The sequence below is a fragment of the Cyprinodon tularosa genome, unplaced genomic scaffold, assembly GCF_016077235.1.
Source record: "Cyprinodon tularosa strain WSP-4 unplaced genomic scaffold, ASM1607723v1 ctg269, whole genome shotgun sequence".
Lineage (NCBI taxonomy): Eukaryota > Metazoa > Chordata > Actinopteri > Cyprinodontiformes > Cyprinodontidae > Cyprinodon > Cyprinodon tularosa.
Genome location: NW_024038973.1, coordinates 780595 through 799199, shown reverse-complemented (window position 1 = coordinate 799199; position 18605 = coordinate 780595). Strand labels below are relative to the sequence as shown.

Sequence of the window (18605 nt, the reverse complement as noted above, 5' to 3'; positions counted from 1 at the left end):
TAATTTCAGGTGCTTTTGTAATACAGTAAATAAATTTTTTAAGAATGTAATTAAATAATATTTTATTCTGCTCCTTACAAGCAGCCATGCTAACTGATTGTGCATGTCTTTAATACTTGTTAAAAAGAACAGTTTAGAACAAGCTGAGCTGCTTTATTTTGTACAACTTGAAATTTGTTGAGGTAATTTTCTGTCATTGTTGCCCAATTGCCCAAGAGTAGTCAAGATTACACAAAACTATTGATTCCACCAAAGTTTTCTGTATTTGAATTGGTATGCATTTTCTACAGTACCGAACTGCTGCCATACTCCTGCCCATATTATTCAGTATTTGTATTATCTGAGCATTCCAAGTTAGCCTGCTCTCCACAGTCACGCCAAGCAATTTGGCATCAGCCACTTGTTCAATGACTGAACCACTAACAACCAAGTTAAGAGTAGCTGAGCCTTTTAAAAGATGATTAAATCCCAACACCATTTGCTCTTTGCAGCGTTTATAACCAACTTATTTTCTTTGAACAAATTCTCAATAAATTTTAGTTCATTATTTAATATCATATTAAGTCTGGTAAAGTTGTAGTCAGACGCATAAAGAGTTGAGTCGTCTGTATATAAGGCAATAGTGGCAGACTCCAAAAATAAAAGACAAGTCATTTGTAAAATTGGAAATAACAATGGCCAAAGGGAACTCCCTTGAGGCACCCCACGGTGCATAACGTTTGTCTCAGAATAACTACCATAAAAGTACATTAAACTACCTCTTTGTAAGATAGCTATAGATCGATTGGATTGCACACCTTTCAATCACCTTAACTTACTTAACTTTTCTAATAACAAATTATGATGAATTAAATCAAATGCTGCACTCAGATCTAGCAGTACAGTCCCAACAAATTTTCTGTCGTCAATTTCATGCAACCAATTATCCACCATCTGAACTAAGGCAGTCATTGTGGAGTGCCCTTTCTTATAGGCATGTTAATAGGGTGAATTCAACCCATTTACAGAGAATTATAAATTAATTTGATCATAAACTATTTTCCTCATAATCATACTCAAAATGGACAGAATACTTATAGGTCTGCTATTTTACCCCGAAAAAGGTTCTTTATTGTTTTTTTGGTGGAGAAACAATTTTAGCTTTTTTCCAATTGGTAGGAAAAACAAATTTCTCTAAACTTGTGTGATGAAGGGATGACAGACAGTCTGGGAATGTACAGCACACGTGTGTGCATGTATTAAGAGGAGTGTCATGATGGGATTAAGATGTCTAACCCACATGCAGAAACACACAGAGGTTTGGAGAAAGTTCAGAAGATTTATTGACAAAAGTGTAAATAAAATGTGAAGAGGAACTGGGGTGGTCAGGCTGGTCACGGCTGGATCTCCACTGCTGGAGGTGGAACTGATGAGCAGGTGGGGGAACCCTGTGAGTCCAGAGGCTTGTCGGCAGGCAGTGGGCTGAGGACTGAGGGCTAGGCTGAGACTGAGACAGAATGCAGGCAGGCAGGTTTCTGGCTGAGAGAAGGGTTTCAGATCTGCAGAGGGGGAACCTTGAGAGCCCAGAGGCTTTTCGGCAGGCTGAGGGCTGAAGCAGAGACTGAGGCTGAGTGCAGGCAGACGGATTTCCTGACAGAGTTCTCTCTCTTTGTTTTCTCTGAGAGTTGACAGGCAGATTCCAGACAGAATCAATCCTCCAGGGTTTCACTGAGAGCAGACAGGCGGATTCCAGAGGTAGACTTCTCTCCAGGTTTTCAGATAGTCAGGCAGGATAAATCTGTGAGACAGAAAAAAGACTGGATCAGGCAGGTTCACAAAAATCTTAGGTACAGATAAGCAGGCTGGATCAGGCTTTGCTAACCATTACTGGCAAACACTCTGGCACTGGAGTGTAGGTCTCCGCCTCCTTAAGTAGGGAGCCTCCTGATGAGCAGATAGAGGACAGGTGTTGCAGGTGAGCACAAGCCCTCAGGAAGGGATCCTCGGCGCCCTCTGGTGGGCAAGCCTCCGGATCCCAACAAGGAGATCTTGCAAAATGATGTGTCATGTTGGTCGATGGCCAAGTCATATTAAGCATTCACATCATATATTGAACCTCTTTACAATTTAACTGTGTAATCATGCTAAACACAAATGTCTAGATATTTAATCAACCTCTTTCGTACTTATGCAAGTTTGAGTATCTTACTACTTCTCTATAATGGAAGACACAAGGAAATGATTCCAATGAATATCAAATACAAATGTGAATATTTGATATTTTAGTTTTTCCAAAGGTTTAATTCTAATTTAGATCTCTATACTACTATCTTGTAATGCACCAAGTACACTGAACTGTTAAAACTGTGTGAGATAATAACAAATATTCAACTTTTAGCACTTACCTCTGGTGTATATTGAAAATGATGTTGTAAGACTACAATTAGTTTACCAGGAGTGAACTTATATATACCTTAAACTTGTATATAGCGTTAATATAGCTTATATATATATAGCTTATATATATATATATTTTTTTTTTTTTATTAGACTTGAAACTGGAGTTTTGTTGGGATCCTCAGGCTTGCCCACCAGAGGGTGCCGAGGATCCTCTTCTGTCTCTTATTTTCTCTTAGGGCTGGAGTTACTGTTGGGATCTGGAGATTACCCTCTGTCTCCAGCAGAGTGCGCCGTGGGTCTTCTGGAGCTGGAATCTTCCAGCACACCTGTTATTCATCTACTCATCAGGAGACATGACAAGTTTAAAGTATAATGACAGTCACCTTCCAGGTTTAGTTTGTGAATTATAAACTTATAGTCTGTTAGGATTCCAGTCTGTGTGGTTTGTGTTTGTTTTTATTTTCCTTCCTCCACCAGGCAGCACCTGGTTCTTGTTGGCCTCCTCACACACCTGTGGAGGGTTACCTCATTAATGGAGTGCTCTTAAGCTGCTGATTGCCACTACCTCGACGCCAGAGTGTTTGTCAGTTTTGGGTACTCTAGCCAAGCTGAGTTTTGCTGAGTGAAACTGAGTTTTTGTCTACCTGAGTTTTAACCTTGCTGTTTTTGTCTTTACCTGTAGGCAGGAAGCCATCTTGTAAACTGGTTGTTTCGGACCTTCTTTCCTCTGGAATCTTCTGAGAATCAAGCTGAGCTAAGGATTCAACTTTGTGGTTCTGATCAACCCTTTTCCCCAAGGATCGTTTGGGGCTTCTCTCTGAGCAGGGGATTCATCTCCACAACAAGCCGTTCAAGTACAGCAGGAAATCTATGTGGCAGTCAGCTTCTCCGTTCACCAACGTACAACCTCATTCTGTGTAAACCCTGTCCTCCCTCCATCGAACAAGACAAACACTGGAACATCACACACCGACTGTAGTTAATAAGAGAGACCATTTTCTGGAAACGTGAGTCAGCTACCTATTTCTACTCTTCAAGTTCAAGAATCAAATTGAGCCTGAACTAACTGCAGTGTCTTCCCCTCACTTTCCATTTCCGATTGAACAGTGTTCAGAGCAATACTGAACTCATCTCATCCTTCTCAAAAAACCTGTTAAACTTTTCCCTGGTCTCTCTGTGTTGGTTTTCTGCATGTAGGTCAGAGCACTTAATAAAACCATGACATAGTCCACAAAAAAAAAAAACATCTTTAAATTGTCCTGAAATAACCTATTAATAGCCCACCTTTAATGATGGCAAAGAGAAACGTGACACATTTATTTCAGCATTTTATTTGCATACACTGAACAATTCCATTTAAATTCAAACCCCCATTCTAATTTTGGCAATGCAGTTTCAAGAACAGTCAATCGTACCAGCAGTGGAGTGTAAAACCGCAGAAGTATCTTCATTGTAGAAGCTTGCTTGTAGCTCTCATTGTTTCATTTGATTCTTCTGAAATTTTAAACATGATTGAAGGGAACAACACACAAACAACATATCTTTTCTCTCTTTGACTTCATGCAACTTGACTATCATGTAACATCTTTGTAAAAAAATTAGGCTGCTGATCATTGTTTTTAAAGGTATTGTGGAGAAATTTTTTTAAAAGACCTGCCTTTTTCAAAAAAAGTATGCACATGCAAAATCCTGTACCCAATCCTGAGAGGGAACCCCTATTAAATGCACAAGAGAGCACGCATGAGCCCATTTCTCCTTGTGCATGGTGGCAGCCCACTGCTCCCTGAGGGGACGGGTTAAGTGCAGAGGCATTTGACCCATCCCCTATTATGCCTATGGCAACAGCAAAACACTGTGACAGCAAATCCTACAATGCATTGCGAGGAGAGCTCTCCGTGTGAAGCATTCCGGGATATATCCGCCTCTTCTGAGGCCTTTCTTCCCTTCTCATTCACTTCAAAGACACTTTTTCTCTTACAACCCCTGACAAGTTTCAAAGAACTGTGAAACCGTTACTCACCGGAATGATTGACAATTAGTAGGACCACTTATTTAGATAATCCACTTGGAAATAAAAGATTGTCCTCTATGCCTTTAAGACATATATTTTTGCTTATGTTGGGGGGGGGGGTTATTCATTCACTCTGTTCTTCTAATCTTCAAATGGTGGTAATTTGTGGCTGATCAAAACTTGGCTGTGCATTACTGTCACCAAATTGCATTATTTACATTTGATCATTAATTGATTACATTAATTACATTATTACCATATTAAATCCATAAGAAAGTGATTAAAACATTTGATTTAGCTATAGTCATACCACCACAAATCAAATGTTTTAGTGAAGACCACCTATGCCATTTTACTTATTGAACATCAATTTCAAAAGCACATATATTATTGTAATAGTTGTAAATTTCAAAACTAACAGATTTATGATGTCTAAAAACATTTTTAACATTTTTTTATATGTCTGTGTTTGTTAATAACTTGGTGAATTACCAATCAAGTTAAACTACACCATAACCCTCTTATACAATTTACACTAAAGCAGATCTGCAAAAGAACATAAGATATGATTTAAAACCAGAATGGAATAAATATACCATAAAAAAGTAGCATGTGTAAAAATGTGCTATTAATGTGCTAATAAGCTATATTGGTTTAACGTTTAATTAAAACTGTAAAATAAACTTTCATTATACTTTCTAGTAAACACAAAGTATAGGTACAGTAGCATGCATTTTAAGTATTTCACTGATAACAAAATTAGAGTTAACTGAAAATTTATTTTAGGATGTTTTAATTTAAAATTAGTATGCACTACCTTTGAGTAAGGGTTATATAGAAGTCAATCAGTGTTCTAAAAGCTAATATTCCATCTCCTATTGTTAGCTGATGTCATCTACAATGTTTGAAAGTGATGTCTTAAACTCTTAGGATTTCATAAAATCCAATATAAAGTCACTTATTAATTTTGTGATTCTAGTCTAATTCAATTTGAAGTAAACATGGCTGTAGGGTGAGGCATCTATCTCACTGTAGCACTGAAAGTGCTGTGATGTAAACAATTTACATTTTGGGATTGGAGGGGGCGCACTTAAGATCAGGATCTTGAATTCTGTGCCACATGGTATACATGTTGCCTGAAAGCATGCTGTGAACAACAAGCATTTCTTTATAGAAGCAAGGGTTAAGCTCATCAACATTTTTTCCTTTAACATTTAGTCCAAATGGTCTCACCCCAATATGATGCTCTGGACGTAGCCCTGCCTCAGCTAAGCACATCCCCATGTAAGCATCGTCAATAGGAATAAGGGGGATGGAGTGTGACATGTTGTATATGATTAAAGCTGTGTAGCCAGACAGAAGGTAGCCACCACCACTACAGTAATCAGGATATATATTTGGCCTATAGAGCTCTTCTGGAACAAAATATCTACTCTGTGGATGGCGAATGGGATCCATATAGGGCATGACATTGCCAGCAAAAAGGTGCCTCCTTCCACCATTACGTTTAAAGTGTTGGAGATACACTACCATGTTGTCTGTGTTGGCAAAGACATCATCATCACCATTAAATAGAAACTGGGTGTTTGGGCAGTTTTTCTCGAACCACTCCAAAAACAGTATCTGCTTTAACGTGAGGTTGGAAAACGTGTCTTTGAAATCCCACTGGAGAATGTCATTGTACTTCCTTTGCTCCAGCTGAAGAAGCTTGTTCAGTCTCTCCTTTTCATATCCGGTACCCATTGTTCCTGAGATAAAGATTCTTCGGATCCACACTCCATTAGACAATCTCTCCTCGGCCCAGGTCTTGCGCAACACCTCTCTCCTGTCATAGTTGACAGCAGGACTTTTAATGACCAGTAAAAGGAAAATATCAGATGATCCATAAGCTCCACCGCATTTGTTAGGGATGTCGAGTATCATTGGAAAATGCCGACAGTGGTGGTAATAGAGAATGTCTTTAGAAATTGGAGGAAATGAGTGGAAGTCCTTGACCTGTTCAGCCGATGTGTTTATTACACATTTTGGAAAACGGTCAACATGTGGGAAAGTTCTGCCTAAGGACTTTAATTGAATTTGATAGTTTCTGACATCAACTTGAAGAATGGTGGAGTCTGAGTCAGAGACATCTTCAGAAGAATAAGACAGAATCACCAAGACAATAGTTAGCACCATCAAAGAGGTTATTATAGAGACTCTCTGAAAGTGCCTTCTGGAAGTCCTGTGAAAACAAAAGAAGACATTTTATTAAGGTTAGGGCAATGGAGGCTATTTATAAAGTATATCTTGCAGTAGTTTTAGTTTATAATTGTGTGTACATTTACATCATATCAGCTTTTTTATGCTGTTGTCCAATATATGTAATTATTCTTTTAGTTTAATTTAATGAAATAAATGCCATAAAGGTGGAAAGAACATGGGGAAGGTTTTTGTAATGGTCTAATCATTTTAGTTAAGAGAAAAACTAAACTTAATAATAGACCTCGGGCTTCTCAAAAGCTACATGCTAATAAGTCAGATGATGCTATTTCATTCCAACAACCGGTTTCAGAAGTGTTAAGAAAAAGACAAAAACAGTTCTAGCATTTAGTCAGAACAACCTAAACAAGTTTAATGTCATTCCTTCATTATAAAGGGCTGATAGGAGTTTCTTTATTTTAAGAAATTCCTTACTGTCAGTGAAACTGCATCAATCAGGCATTCTTAATCAGAAATCTCTGTTAACTCCAGTTACAATAGCTACAAATCAGGGTTTCTTATCCGTGCCTTGCCTCTTTTCTATGAGAACAAACATGCAGTAGATAAGTAAACTCTTGAAATATACGCCTTTATCTAAAAAGCAAGAGCTGTTTGAATTAAAATACACTAAATATTTTTGAAGAACACTATACAATTTAAGCAGAAAACAATTATTTAAGCATCTCCAGGGGAAAAAAATAGAAGTTCAGAATGATCGGATTTACAGTATTTGCATTAGCGTTCAAAGACTTTTTTTTTCACTTTTTACTTGATCTGACACTATTAATAAAGTTCCACCTATAAACCCCAAAGTAAGCAGTTGTGAATAAAGCATTATTCAAATGATTGCTCCACCATAACCTTAATACGTTATTAACTTTATAATAAAATATAATGTGAAGTTCAATTTCAGTTTAATTTAAATTCACACCTTTCATAAACATTTTTAAAAAGTAATAAAAATATTAAAAACAATTCTCAGACATACATTCAAAAAGTACAAGTAAATCTAAAATGACTGTAATATAGAAATATGAAGTAATTACCCGAACATTTTGTGTTTCTTGGTCTTGCAGGCAACGGAGGTGCAGAGCAGATTATGTCTGTGACAAGCAGGGTGTTTGATTTTAAAACGGAACTATTTTTTTTCCCGTGAAGGTTTGTTTTTTTTGCCAGTCTGCCAAACCCCTGACAGGTTAGGGTTAGGTCTTGTTTGTTAAAGGTGATTTCAGCAAATTTAATAGGTAAATATATGCCTCTTTTGGCCCTTTTTTATTCACTTAATGGGAGAGCATTTTGGGTCAGATTATCTGGGTATAATGTTTTCCATGATTCACTGCACTCTTTCACTCTCCTGGCAACCTTGTTGAAGCTCTGCTGCAGTGAGATAACATCATTTTGAAGATGGAACGAAAAATCTGTGGAGGATTTTATTTCAGCTTGTTGTCAGAGGAGGCACCTATCTACAAAAACTGTGGAACTTGTGTCATGCTCTTTTAAATTAAATTTTATGCAATTGATGCATAATATTTAACCTGGTAAGTCCCAAGGGTTTCAGAGGAAATTTCTACTTAAAAATACACAACTGATTTAAGAATAGCAACATATTTATTAGGTCCACAACAAACATTTGGGTACCATTGTGTAAAGAGACCGCACCTGTTGGCAGTCAGACGCCACTGAGTGTTTCCTGGTTCCTTTACAGCAGAACTGATCACACAGTAAATAATCATTCTCTACAGCTGACTCTGAAAGATGACTAAAGGACATTTATTTAATTAAGGCAAAGAATTGGTTTCAGAGATCAACGTTGAGAGGCTTGCCATTTGGCTGCAGGATGATGCAGATGGCAGCACTGTTACCTTGCAGCAAGAAGTTTCCGGGTTCAATTCCCAGCCCAGGGTCTTTCTACATGGAGTGTGCATGTTCTTTCCGTGCATAAATGGGTTCTCTGTGGGTATTCCAAATACAAACATTAGGTTTATTGACATCTCTAAATTGTCTTTAGGTGTGTGTGTGCATTGTTACATGTCTGTGTGGATCTTTTTGTAGCCCTGCGACAGACTGGCAACCTGTCCAGGTTGTACTCCGCCTTACGCCAGCAGACTGCCGGAGAAAGACATTGACCCCACCACGACTCTAACAGAATAAGCGGGAGAACATCGATGGGGCTTCTCATTTAACATTGCGGGGGAATAATGACGAATAGCCATGAACGTTGACTAGGTTCATAGTGAAAAATTAGGCATACACTTAAAAAGGGCTAACATTTGAATCAGTTGGGGGAAATGTGCCAATCCATCTAATCTGTGTCACAGATTGGGTAGGTTTGTTGTTGATCCTTTTCAGACTTACCACCAGAGAGCACTTAAAAGGTGTGGCTGGGCTGGACCTATTTGCTGCAGGTAAGTATCCACTCATTAGCCTCATCACCTGAGCAGTAGAGGAGAGATGCAGTTGTCATTCTTCTGTGGCGTGTTTTCTCTTATGGTAAGGTTTGACCCTCCCTGAGCCTCTGAAAAACCTTCTGTTCCCCTGTTCTTTTTTGCATGTTCATTCAAGTAATTCCTCTGACAGTCTTTCTGTATGATTATCAAGCCATTTTACTCACCTCTCTCGTGAAAGTCCTCCCTCTTAAAAGTTCCTGTTCTCCCACAATTCTGCACTAATTCAGATACTTGTTTGAAGATAAACTTTATTAATCTGATGAATTGGTCTGTTTTTTTTGCACGTGGGTCAGAAATATAAACAAGACCATGAAAACCTGTTCTTGAGTATGTCACAGAAATTGCTTCAGAAATTGTGTCTTTAGAATAGAATAGAATTTAACTTTATTGTCATTACACATTCACAAGTACAAAGCAACAAAATGTAGTTTGCAAATATACAGACGTGCTATATAGGATACAACTATTTATTTATCTATACAGAAAGTATGTATGTATGTCCTATAAATGGTATATACAAACAGAGAGTAATTGTAAGAGGCTATAAAATAAATAGATATGGAAGCTATATACAGATTATACAGGAAAGTTAGGATATGGATTATATATACAGTACATGAAGATGATTACTCTATAGCCGGACAAAGTAACTGTCATAATTAGATAAACTACTTGGGAAAATGTTAGTTTTGAAACACAACAGGGAGGTAATATTAGGGTATAATAGACTCACACATCATTAAAAATAATAATTCTAACAAAACAGTATAAAATACCTTAAAGGAATAGTACACCCAAAACATGATTAGCCTTCATTTTCTACTCACCCCCATGCTGAACAACACTCTGGAGTACTTTTTTGATATCTCAAATGCATCTGGAGATCTGGGAGGCTTCTTGCTGTCTGCTGACATTCAAATAATGGAGGTCTATTGTGCCCGAGGCAGAAAGGTCCATAAAAGTCCACAAAAAACGTGTCAATATTCCTCCATACTGCTCGTCCAATGTATTCCAAGTGTCCTGAGTGGGTAGCGTCCATAATTTACTCGAAACGAAGTCATTTAGAATGTTTTTAGAGCATAAACAGTAGTGTATAGGATTTCCTAAAAGCGCGTTCACAAGTCTACGGAAACCGCGGCAGACCAAACCAGACGAAAGTGCGCATTCAGCGTCTGCTCTGCCGATAATGCAAGCGTAGAAGAAGAAATGTGCTGTTTACCTGTGCAAAGAAAAAAACAACGAAAGAAAAATGTCTGAGGACTTCAAGTGTTGAGGAAGAGCATGAGTTATTTGCCGAGCTGAATGCGCACTTTCGTCTGGTTTGGTCTGCCGCGGTTTCCGTTTGTTGTGGACTTTTATGGACCTTTCTGCCTCGGGCACCATAGACCTCCATTATTTGAATGTCAGCAGACAGCAAGAAGCCTCCCAGATCTCCAGATGTATTTGAGATATCAAAAAAGTACTCCAGAGTGTTGTTCAGCATGGGGGTGAGTAGAAAATGAAGGCTAATCATGTTTTGGGTGTACTATTCCTTTAAGCATCTTTGCATACTTCAAGATAACTTTATTTCCCAGTCAGGTTCTTCTCTCCCATGTTCCCTTTTACGTTGTAATCCATCTGATAGCTGGATTTCAAGCTACCCAACCTCCGCTGCACAGCGGTAGGAATGATTTTAGTTTGTTTTTTCTGACCTACTTTGGTACTGATGACCATTGTTTCCAGTGGACAGTTTTGGCCACAGTTTGTGCATGGTAGAGCATATACATGCGCACCATTGCACATATGTTCTATAGCATGAGGTGGAATACAGAAAAGAGACCACCTGTAATCTGACTGTGCAATATTTTGTCAGCACTCCACATCTAAAACAATCCGATGGTGTGTGTGCGTGCAGACAGGCAATTTTTGCAGACCTACAGAAGATGAAATATCAACATGTTCTCTTAACCAAATCATGAATGGTGCGAGCAAGAGAAAAAATAAGGTGACGAGGAAACTCGTGCTTCCCTTAAAGTTAGGTATGATGCTGAAATAAAACTTTGTGACACAAACAACTAAGTTTCCACTCATTAGATGGGAATCTCTATTTCCAGTCTCTGTCTAAACTTATCATTTATTCTTGTTAATACCCTATACATTCATCTCTGTTGAAAAAGAATGATTAAAAGAAAGACCAGTTGGTGGTCATATATAATCTATAAACTTTAGCCAATATAAAATATATTGGCTTATTCTCTCTTTCAATTAATGCTCTTTTTTATGTTTCTGCTTTTTATGGAGATAAATGTCACAATCTGTCTGTAACTGAATTCACAATGGTCACTTATTGAGGAGACTGCAGAAGACTTCTGATTAAAAGTAGTAACTGATGTATTTGGTGACAGGAAAGTTCCCTTTATTGTAATGTTTGATATCAGTCTATTTGATCCTGACAAATTTTTCTTAGGATGAGTCTGTGCATAATAATAGCACAACAATCAGTGTTGGGCAAGTTACTTGTCCAGTGTAGTGAGCTAAGCTATCAGTTACTCAACAATAAATTAAGCTTCACTACACAAAAGCTACCACCTAAAGAATTATCGCAAGCTAAGTTACACTGTGTTAACTGTAGCTTAAATACATCAGAAGCTCCTAAACTTTGTACCAAGCTAATGTCAATTCAAAATTGGTCTGACACATTTGTTAAAACATTTATGAAAGATCAGCCAATGACATAACACAGTGTAAACATTGCCTTATGATCAGCATAATAAAAAAACTAAAGTAATTACTAGTAGACAAACTAGTAAACAATCTGATGTTATTAGAACCAAATTAAAGGTACTGTGTAGTGTTCTACACATCGAGACATGGCTATGAGTTTGCATTCAATGGACATCTCTAGGGAAAACAAAACCCTACAAAAGGCATCTTATTTCTTTAGGGTCTCCCTTAGAGAAAACTTCTTCAGACCTCAATTAAAAAGTCGATTCAAGTAACAAATGAAACTGTTTACAAAAGAAGGTGAAAAAAATAAAGAAGCTAATTAAGTAATACATATATTTATGTCTCACCGTATAATTTAATTTCTACCTACATATTTATTCATTGTATTTTTGGGGGCAATTAATTGAATGCTTATGCTTGTGCAAAGCCTAAAAACAGATTTATGTAAACATCCTGTCAGGTAAACTAGGCCATGAAAATACAATATTGAAGTTTCACTTCTGTTCTCTAATTAGAGTATCTTAGTGGCACACATCAATTGAACTATCTGGAAATTAAAGGTGCCAATAAAGTTAAAGTTAATATATTTTTTACATTTTTATTTAAAAAAATATACTGTAGTTGACTGTTTTAATTAGTGTTTGGCTATGTAAAACAAATGGCTAACCTTGGCCACATGAGCTCTCTATGGCCAAGAACCTTAAAAAATCACTCATGCTTTTTTTTTTTTTTTTTTTTTTTTTAAACACTTCTGCTTAGCCACTTGGCTAGTCCCTTTCCATCACACACTGCTTGTTGGTAGGTGGGTAGCTTTCGTTTTACTAATTTACAAACAGCATTTGGCTAAAGTGAGTTGGGATTTACACTGACGCTAAATATTTTTACTTGCATACTGCAGGAGGGAAATTAGTGATTCACCTGAATGTGAGTTCTCGAGTTGGTGTTGGATTTCCTGGACGTTGACAACAGTTTTTTTTTTTTTTTTGTTATTGCAAAGCAGACATCTGCACACTTATTTTTTAATCTGAGGATTCGACAATAATCTCTGAAGATAAGGTAGGGACAGTTGGCTGCTCTTCTTGCTCTGCTACTGTCTCCTCCTCCATCCTGTGTGTGTGGCTCTGTGTGTGTGCGTGTGTCTGTGTGTGTCATTCATTGAATTCCACTACAGTGCGCATGTTTCGGTAGATACACACAGGAGAGGCAGAATAGAGGCTCATGCGTGAATGTCCAACAAATAACTCTGATTGTTGTTTCAAAATAGAAAACCTGGTTTCATTTCTTAGTTATGCCCTGGATTTTGTAGCGTTTGTGGACGCTACGTCGCTACTTGATCGAAGCAGTAACGTCACTACAGGAAAGTTACTTGATAAATAAAGCAGCAACGCTACGGTCAAGCTACTGGAACATGTAGTTAAACTAATAGCTTCGCTACATGTAGCGGCGCTACTGCCCATCACTGACAACAATAGTGAAAACAATAAAATATGATAATATAAAGCAATAGGAATAGTTTTTGTGGATATTAGTTGAAGTGATCATAGTAGTATTAACAAACCAGTGCTAAAAACTTATCTGTGCTAGTTGCAGTTGTAGTAGTATTTGTATCACAGTCTATATAATAAATACTAGAAGTAACAGTTGTCATGATCTTGGCATGTCTGGGTTATTAGTTCATTCCTTTCACCTGATTAGCTCCGTCCAGTTTTCATCTGCCCTCATTTGATCCACCTTTTCCATCTCCTATTTATGCTGGCTGTTTCCAGACATCAGTGCCAGATAACTTGAGCCAAGTGTGAGAATTATCTAGCCAAACCTGTTGTGTTTTGACAATGCCATAGCCTAAATGTGTGATAGCTCAACTGTACCTCTGTAACAGTAGTCAGTTGTTAACTCACCACTCTGCTCTATACATTCATAGTCCTCCAAGGGTTTGGGTTTCTTTCTGACTCTACCTGTAGCTCTGAGTCTCTCCTTATGTCTTTGACTGTCTTTTCTATTTCTTCTGTTGGTGACTGACTAGTTTGACTTGTTGTAGTTACCCATTCTATGTAGTGGTCATCTGGTTGGTCCCCGTCAGTCTGTGGATGATTCTTTTTCAATGAAGTGGACCAGTCTATGTTTCTGAACCTTGTTTGTATCTAGAAAATAAACCATACAAGCAGGTGACAATAAAAAAAATCAACAAAGAAATCCTTTCTTGCCTTTGGGAGGAAGCTTCTTTTTGTTTTGTTCATAAACCATACATTCAGAACCAAACTTTTTCATTTTGGATAGATCCAGTCTCTTTCCTGAAGAGGAAATATGGGTTTCCCCCTGTTGTCTTACAGTAATATCCTTTTCTCATAATTGCAGCTGTCCGGGCTGCAATGTATGCTAAATCAGCAGACATTGGACCATTTTAAAAAGGGTGCACCATTTCCACTCTGCAGTCCCATTTTGATTGATTAACTTTATTGATCTCACAATGGAGAAATGTACTTGTTACATCAGCTCAAATAGTCAAAAAAGAAGAATGTGCAAAGAAGAAGAATGTTCATGGGATATATACAGTATATACAGTGCATCCACATATGACTGCTTTTTTTATTTTTATAGAAGGATCATTATACCAGGTTATTGCACAGGGTGTTTACACAGGAATTTATGTGAATGGATATTTATATTTGTTGTTATTGCCCTGGGGGTCAAATATAGAGAAGCTGTTATTGCACAGGGTATCAACTGCTAAATTGCACATTATACATTTCACAAGTTATTGCCGTTGTAGTGTTACATTGTAGAGTCTGGTTGCAGAGGGTGGGGCACTCCGAGATGCGCAGGTGGGCAAGGATGAGGCTCTTCATGGTCTTCATCAGATGGGAGGCCAGGGTTACTGGTCTAAAGTGGGCTGTTTCCTTGGCGTGTGGCATTTTGGGAACCTGTACCACACAGGAGGTCTTCCACAGAGAGGGAAACACCCCCAGGCAGAGGCTCAGGTTGTAGATGTAGCTGAGGACGTCGTAGAGCTCATCAGTAAAGTTCCTTTACAACCTTGGTGGAATCTCATCTGGTACAGGGCAGTGGCGGCTGGTGAAAAATATTTTTGGTGGGGCTGATATAGCCTAGTGTATGTCTCCAACTAATCCGGAATAAGAATTCTAATAAACAATTGGACAATACATACAATTTAACAGTAATGATTTAATTTACTGTATAATAACAGTAACAGTGATGATTTGGGTCACTGTGACGGGGTTCTTTGGCCTCCAAGAATCCAGGCTCAGTCGGGTTACCGGTGTTGGTGATTTATTGTGCTCAAAAACTCAAAACTCAAAAAAGAAACTAAACATGTACAAGATACTCTGGGCCTCAGCCTCCCTCCAGTTACCAGCAATGTAACAAAGAAACAGAAAACAAAAATGGCCGCTTTTCTTCCCACAGCCCTCATTAAATAGTTTAAGCCCCTCACCTCAGGCTCTCTTATTTCTGATTTCTTCTCATTAATCAGTTTTGTCCATATATTACCTCCACAAACAATTGATGTACAAAAACAAAAAAATTTTTTTTCTTTTACACAGATTCATTGACTTATTCAATTACACCAAACTGGGTTTGAACCCAGCAAAGACGCAGCCAGACTGAAGATGACAAGTCCCCGTAGCATGCATAAACACGTACACACATCCCCCCCCCCCCCCACACACACACACACACACACCCACACACACGGCTACCCCCACTGAAATATTAAGTGTGCACCCTCAATACGCCAGCAGGTAACCAGGAACGGCTTGTGTGTTTTAAGTTCATGGAGCTACTGGTCTCAGCGCGAGTGTATTGGTCCTCACAAGCACAGTATAACAGGAATGTGTGTGTGGCACGCAAAGTTAGAGGATGTTTTAAGCGACGAGGTGGATTCGTCACAGTCACAATAACCATGACATGAAATTTTCCTACCCTACAACAGGGATGTTCTTCTGGCAAACGGGTAGATAAATAAGGATCTCAGCGAATTTGGTGGAAGCTGCATCTCGTTCGTTACATTCGCCATCTTCCCTCTAATTGTCTGCACCTGTGCTTGGGTGCAGAAGCCTGTTAAAGTGCAGTATTTTCAGAGCCCCAAGACCATAAAATTCTGAGACGCTGATTGGCCATTAAATTCACCTAGTAATAGTACATGATTGACAGATTCTCTGCAAATGTGGCGCAGTCTGATCACAGCCCCAAGACAGAGACTGTAGGAGTCTGTCTGTGGAAATCCACAAATTAATGACAGTAGATAGGGAAATGTAGTTTATATAATTTGTTTTGCTTATAGGTACACACTTTAGAGAGTAAAACTGACATTTATGAGTTAATTTCTAAAAATATATTTTACGTTTCTCTCTTCTTATTAGGGAGGGCGGTGCCCCAGCGCCCCCTATGGGCCGGCCGCCACTGGTACAGGGGCTTTTAAGGATGGGGAGAATAGTGCTCTGACCTTTCATGCTTTAAAGCATTGTCTCTCAATAGTCACTGGTACTCCTCTGACACAAACTCTGTCCTATTGTCTGATCTTAGACAATATACTTTGCTGTAAGGTGCTGCATCTGCTAAAACAGAGACTTTTTACAAACAAAAGCTTTCAGAATTAAGTCAGTACTTAACAATAATAATGAAAGCCATGACTGTCTCAAGCAAAGCACTGGAGGTTTCTCACGCTGTATCCCTACCTCTGGCAAAATAAAAAAAGCCTTTACTCTATTGTTGAAGAGCTGCTTTTAACGACAGCGACTGTTATTGCTGAAATTATGATGGACAAAAAAAAAGCTGACACAGTCAAAAAGTTCCAATGTCGGACAACACCATGTCCCGTCGGATCAGTGATATATTGGTTAATATCTTTGAACAAGTGCTGAACAAAATAGAACAAGCTGGGCAGTTCCCTTTGCAGCTGGATGAGATGACGGATTTGAGTGGTGATCCTCACTGCCTGGGCTTTCTTCATTACAAAGATTTATTGTAATAAACAAGCATGTTTTATTTTTTTAAAAGACTGCCAGGAAAGACAACAGGAGAAAATATTTTCCAGGTTATAGATAGCTTTTTCAAAGAACATGATCTTCAGTGGAAAACCTGCAGCCACATCTGCACTGATGGTGCGGCTGTGATGACAGGAAAGCTGAAGGGACTGTTTGGACACATAAAAAAGGTCAATCGGGACATTAAATGAATGCATTGCCTTATTCATCCAGAAGCACTGGCTAGAAAGAGGGTTAGTCCTGACTTAAGTGCTGTTTTGGATGCTGTGAAGATAAAAAAAAAAAAAAAAAGAAGCTTCAACCAACCTCATGGTTCGACCCATGGAATAACAGACTGTGTGAAACTCTTAGTCATGGGAGCGCCGCAGATCACGAGCAGCTGATGCTTCACACTGATGTGCGCTGCTTTTCACATGGGAAAATACTACTGAGACTCTATTAAATACACAGTGATACATTTGTGTTATTGAAGGAACATCTGCATCCTCTTGCTGTGGTGTTTGCCCAGTGTTTGACACGGCTGTCACATCTCACTGATATATTTGTCAAACTGAATGAGCTCAGCCTTACAATGAAAATCTATGAACAAATTAAAGAATTCACTGAAAAGCTCAAACTATGGTAGAGAAAATGCTATGAGAGAGATGTGAGTTGTTTCCCATTAATTGATACCACTGCTATTCCGTCCCTATTCAGTCTTTTTTTTTTTTTTTTTTTTTTTTACAGTGTCCTGTCTTGCAATGTGGCAATAAGAATAGTTGTCTTGATACCAAAAAAGTGCCCAACAGATTTTGCTCTCACAAGTTGATCAGTATGGCTATTGCCATAGTGTTCCACCTGATTTATGCATGTAAATAGCTTTATTATAATTATGCAGGAAATATTACAGATTATCTGGACGCTGCAATGTAATTAGAACAAGAAAGGAAAAACAGGAAAAAGGAGAATAGATGAAAGAAAGAGGAGATAAAAGGGAGACAACGATAAAACATCACCTGCAAAGAGATGTAAAAAGAACATCACAATCAACGGGTATAGTATAAGAAATACAGTAAAGAGGCATCTTGATACTGTCTCTGAAGTATAAGCAGTTTTATTCAATCTATATGGGCTTTCTGTATGGAAGTGAATCTGAGTACCTGGCAGCCAAGCACCTGTAATTGTTTGTGAGAGTGCACTTGTGCATGTAATGTTTATCCAAAGGAAAAATGCTCAATAGTGGCTGTGAAGAGCCAAACACACCTGATTTGTCAGGTTTTTAATATTTATTCAAGACTTGTTCAGATAAGCTCCAGTTTTTGTTTAAAAAAAATTCTATTGCATTTTAGGTAAAAATTTGAAATGACAAAATTTTACCAAACAATAGCCCTATATGTATTTATTTGCTTCTATATTTTAAATGTAATAATTGGAGGGCTGCAAAAAAACCAGCCTTGATACTGTTTTTGTTTATTTATTTCTTGCGCTGAATTGTAAACAGTCTTTAGTTCTATCTGTGGTATCTGTGCTATCTGGAAAGGAATTTATTTTTACATACCCACTAAACAAACACAGCCATGGTGCTAACTGTCATACTGCACGACATTACTTTGAGCAAATGTTTATCATACTTGGAAAGGTGTGGTTAAAATACACCGACTATTTGAAGTGCTTCCTGCTAACAACATTATTCTTTTACTGACGTTAATAGAGTACTCAAGTTGTACTGTAGATTCTCATCAAAAGTCACTCTACAAGTTGACAGATTCTGGTCCACCTTTGATGTCTGCCGCTTGTTCAACTCTCACATGGAAATACACAAACCTTCGGGAGATTTTGACT

General features: G+C 38.2%; 1 protein-coding gene across 1 annotated transcript; it reads right to left on the bottom strand.

The window, feature by feature from the left end:
* Positions 1 to 5452: 5452 nt before the first annotated feature.
* LOC119786226 (N-acetyllactosaminide beta-1,3-N-acetylglucosaminyltransferase 3-like) lies at positions 5453 to 17095 on the bottom strand. The gene is made up of 3 exons (XM_038289430.1): positions 17091 to 17095; positions 14590 to 14772; positions 5453 to 6611 (listed from the first exon to the last, which is right to left on the bottom strand). The coding sequence occupies exons 1-3, from the start codon at positions 17093 to 17095 to the stop codon at positions 5453 to 5455; spliced, it is 1347 nt and encodes a 448-aa protein (XP_038145358.1).
* Between the last annotated feature and the right edge of the window lie 1510 nt (positions 17096 to 18605).

Coding starts and splice junctions, on each gene's coding strand:
- LOC119786226 (XM_038289430.1), bottom strand. Junction 6,612..14,589: donor GCCCACCTGCGCATCTCGGA/GTGCCCCACCCT, acceptor TTGTTTTCACAG/GACTTCCAGAAGGCACTTTC.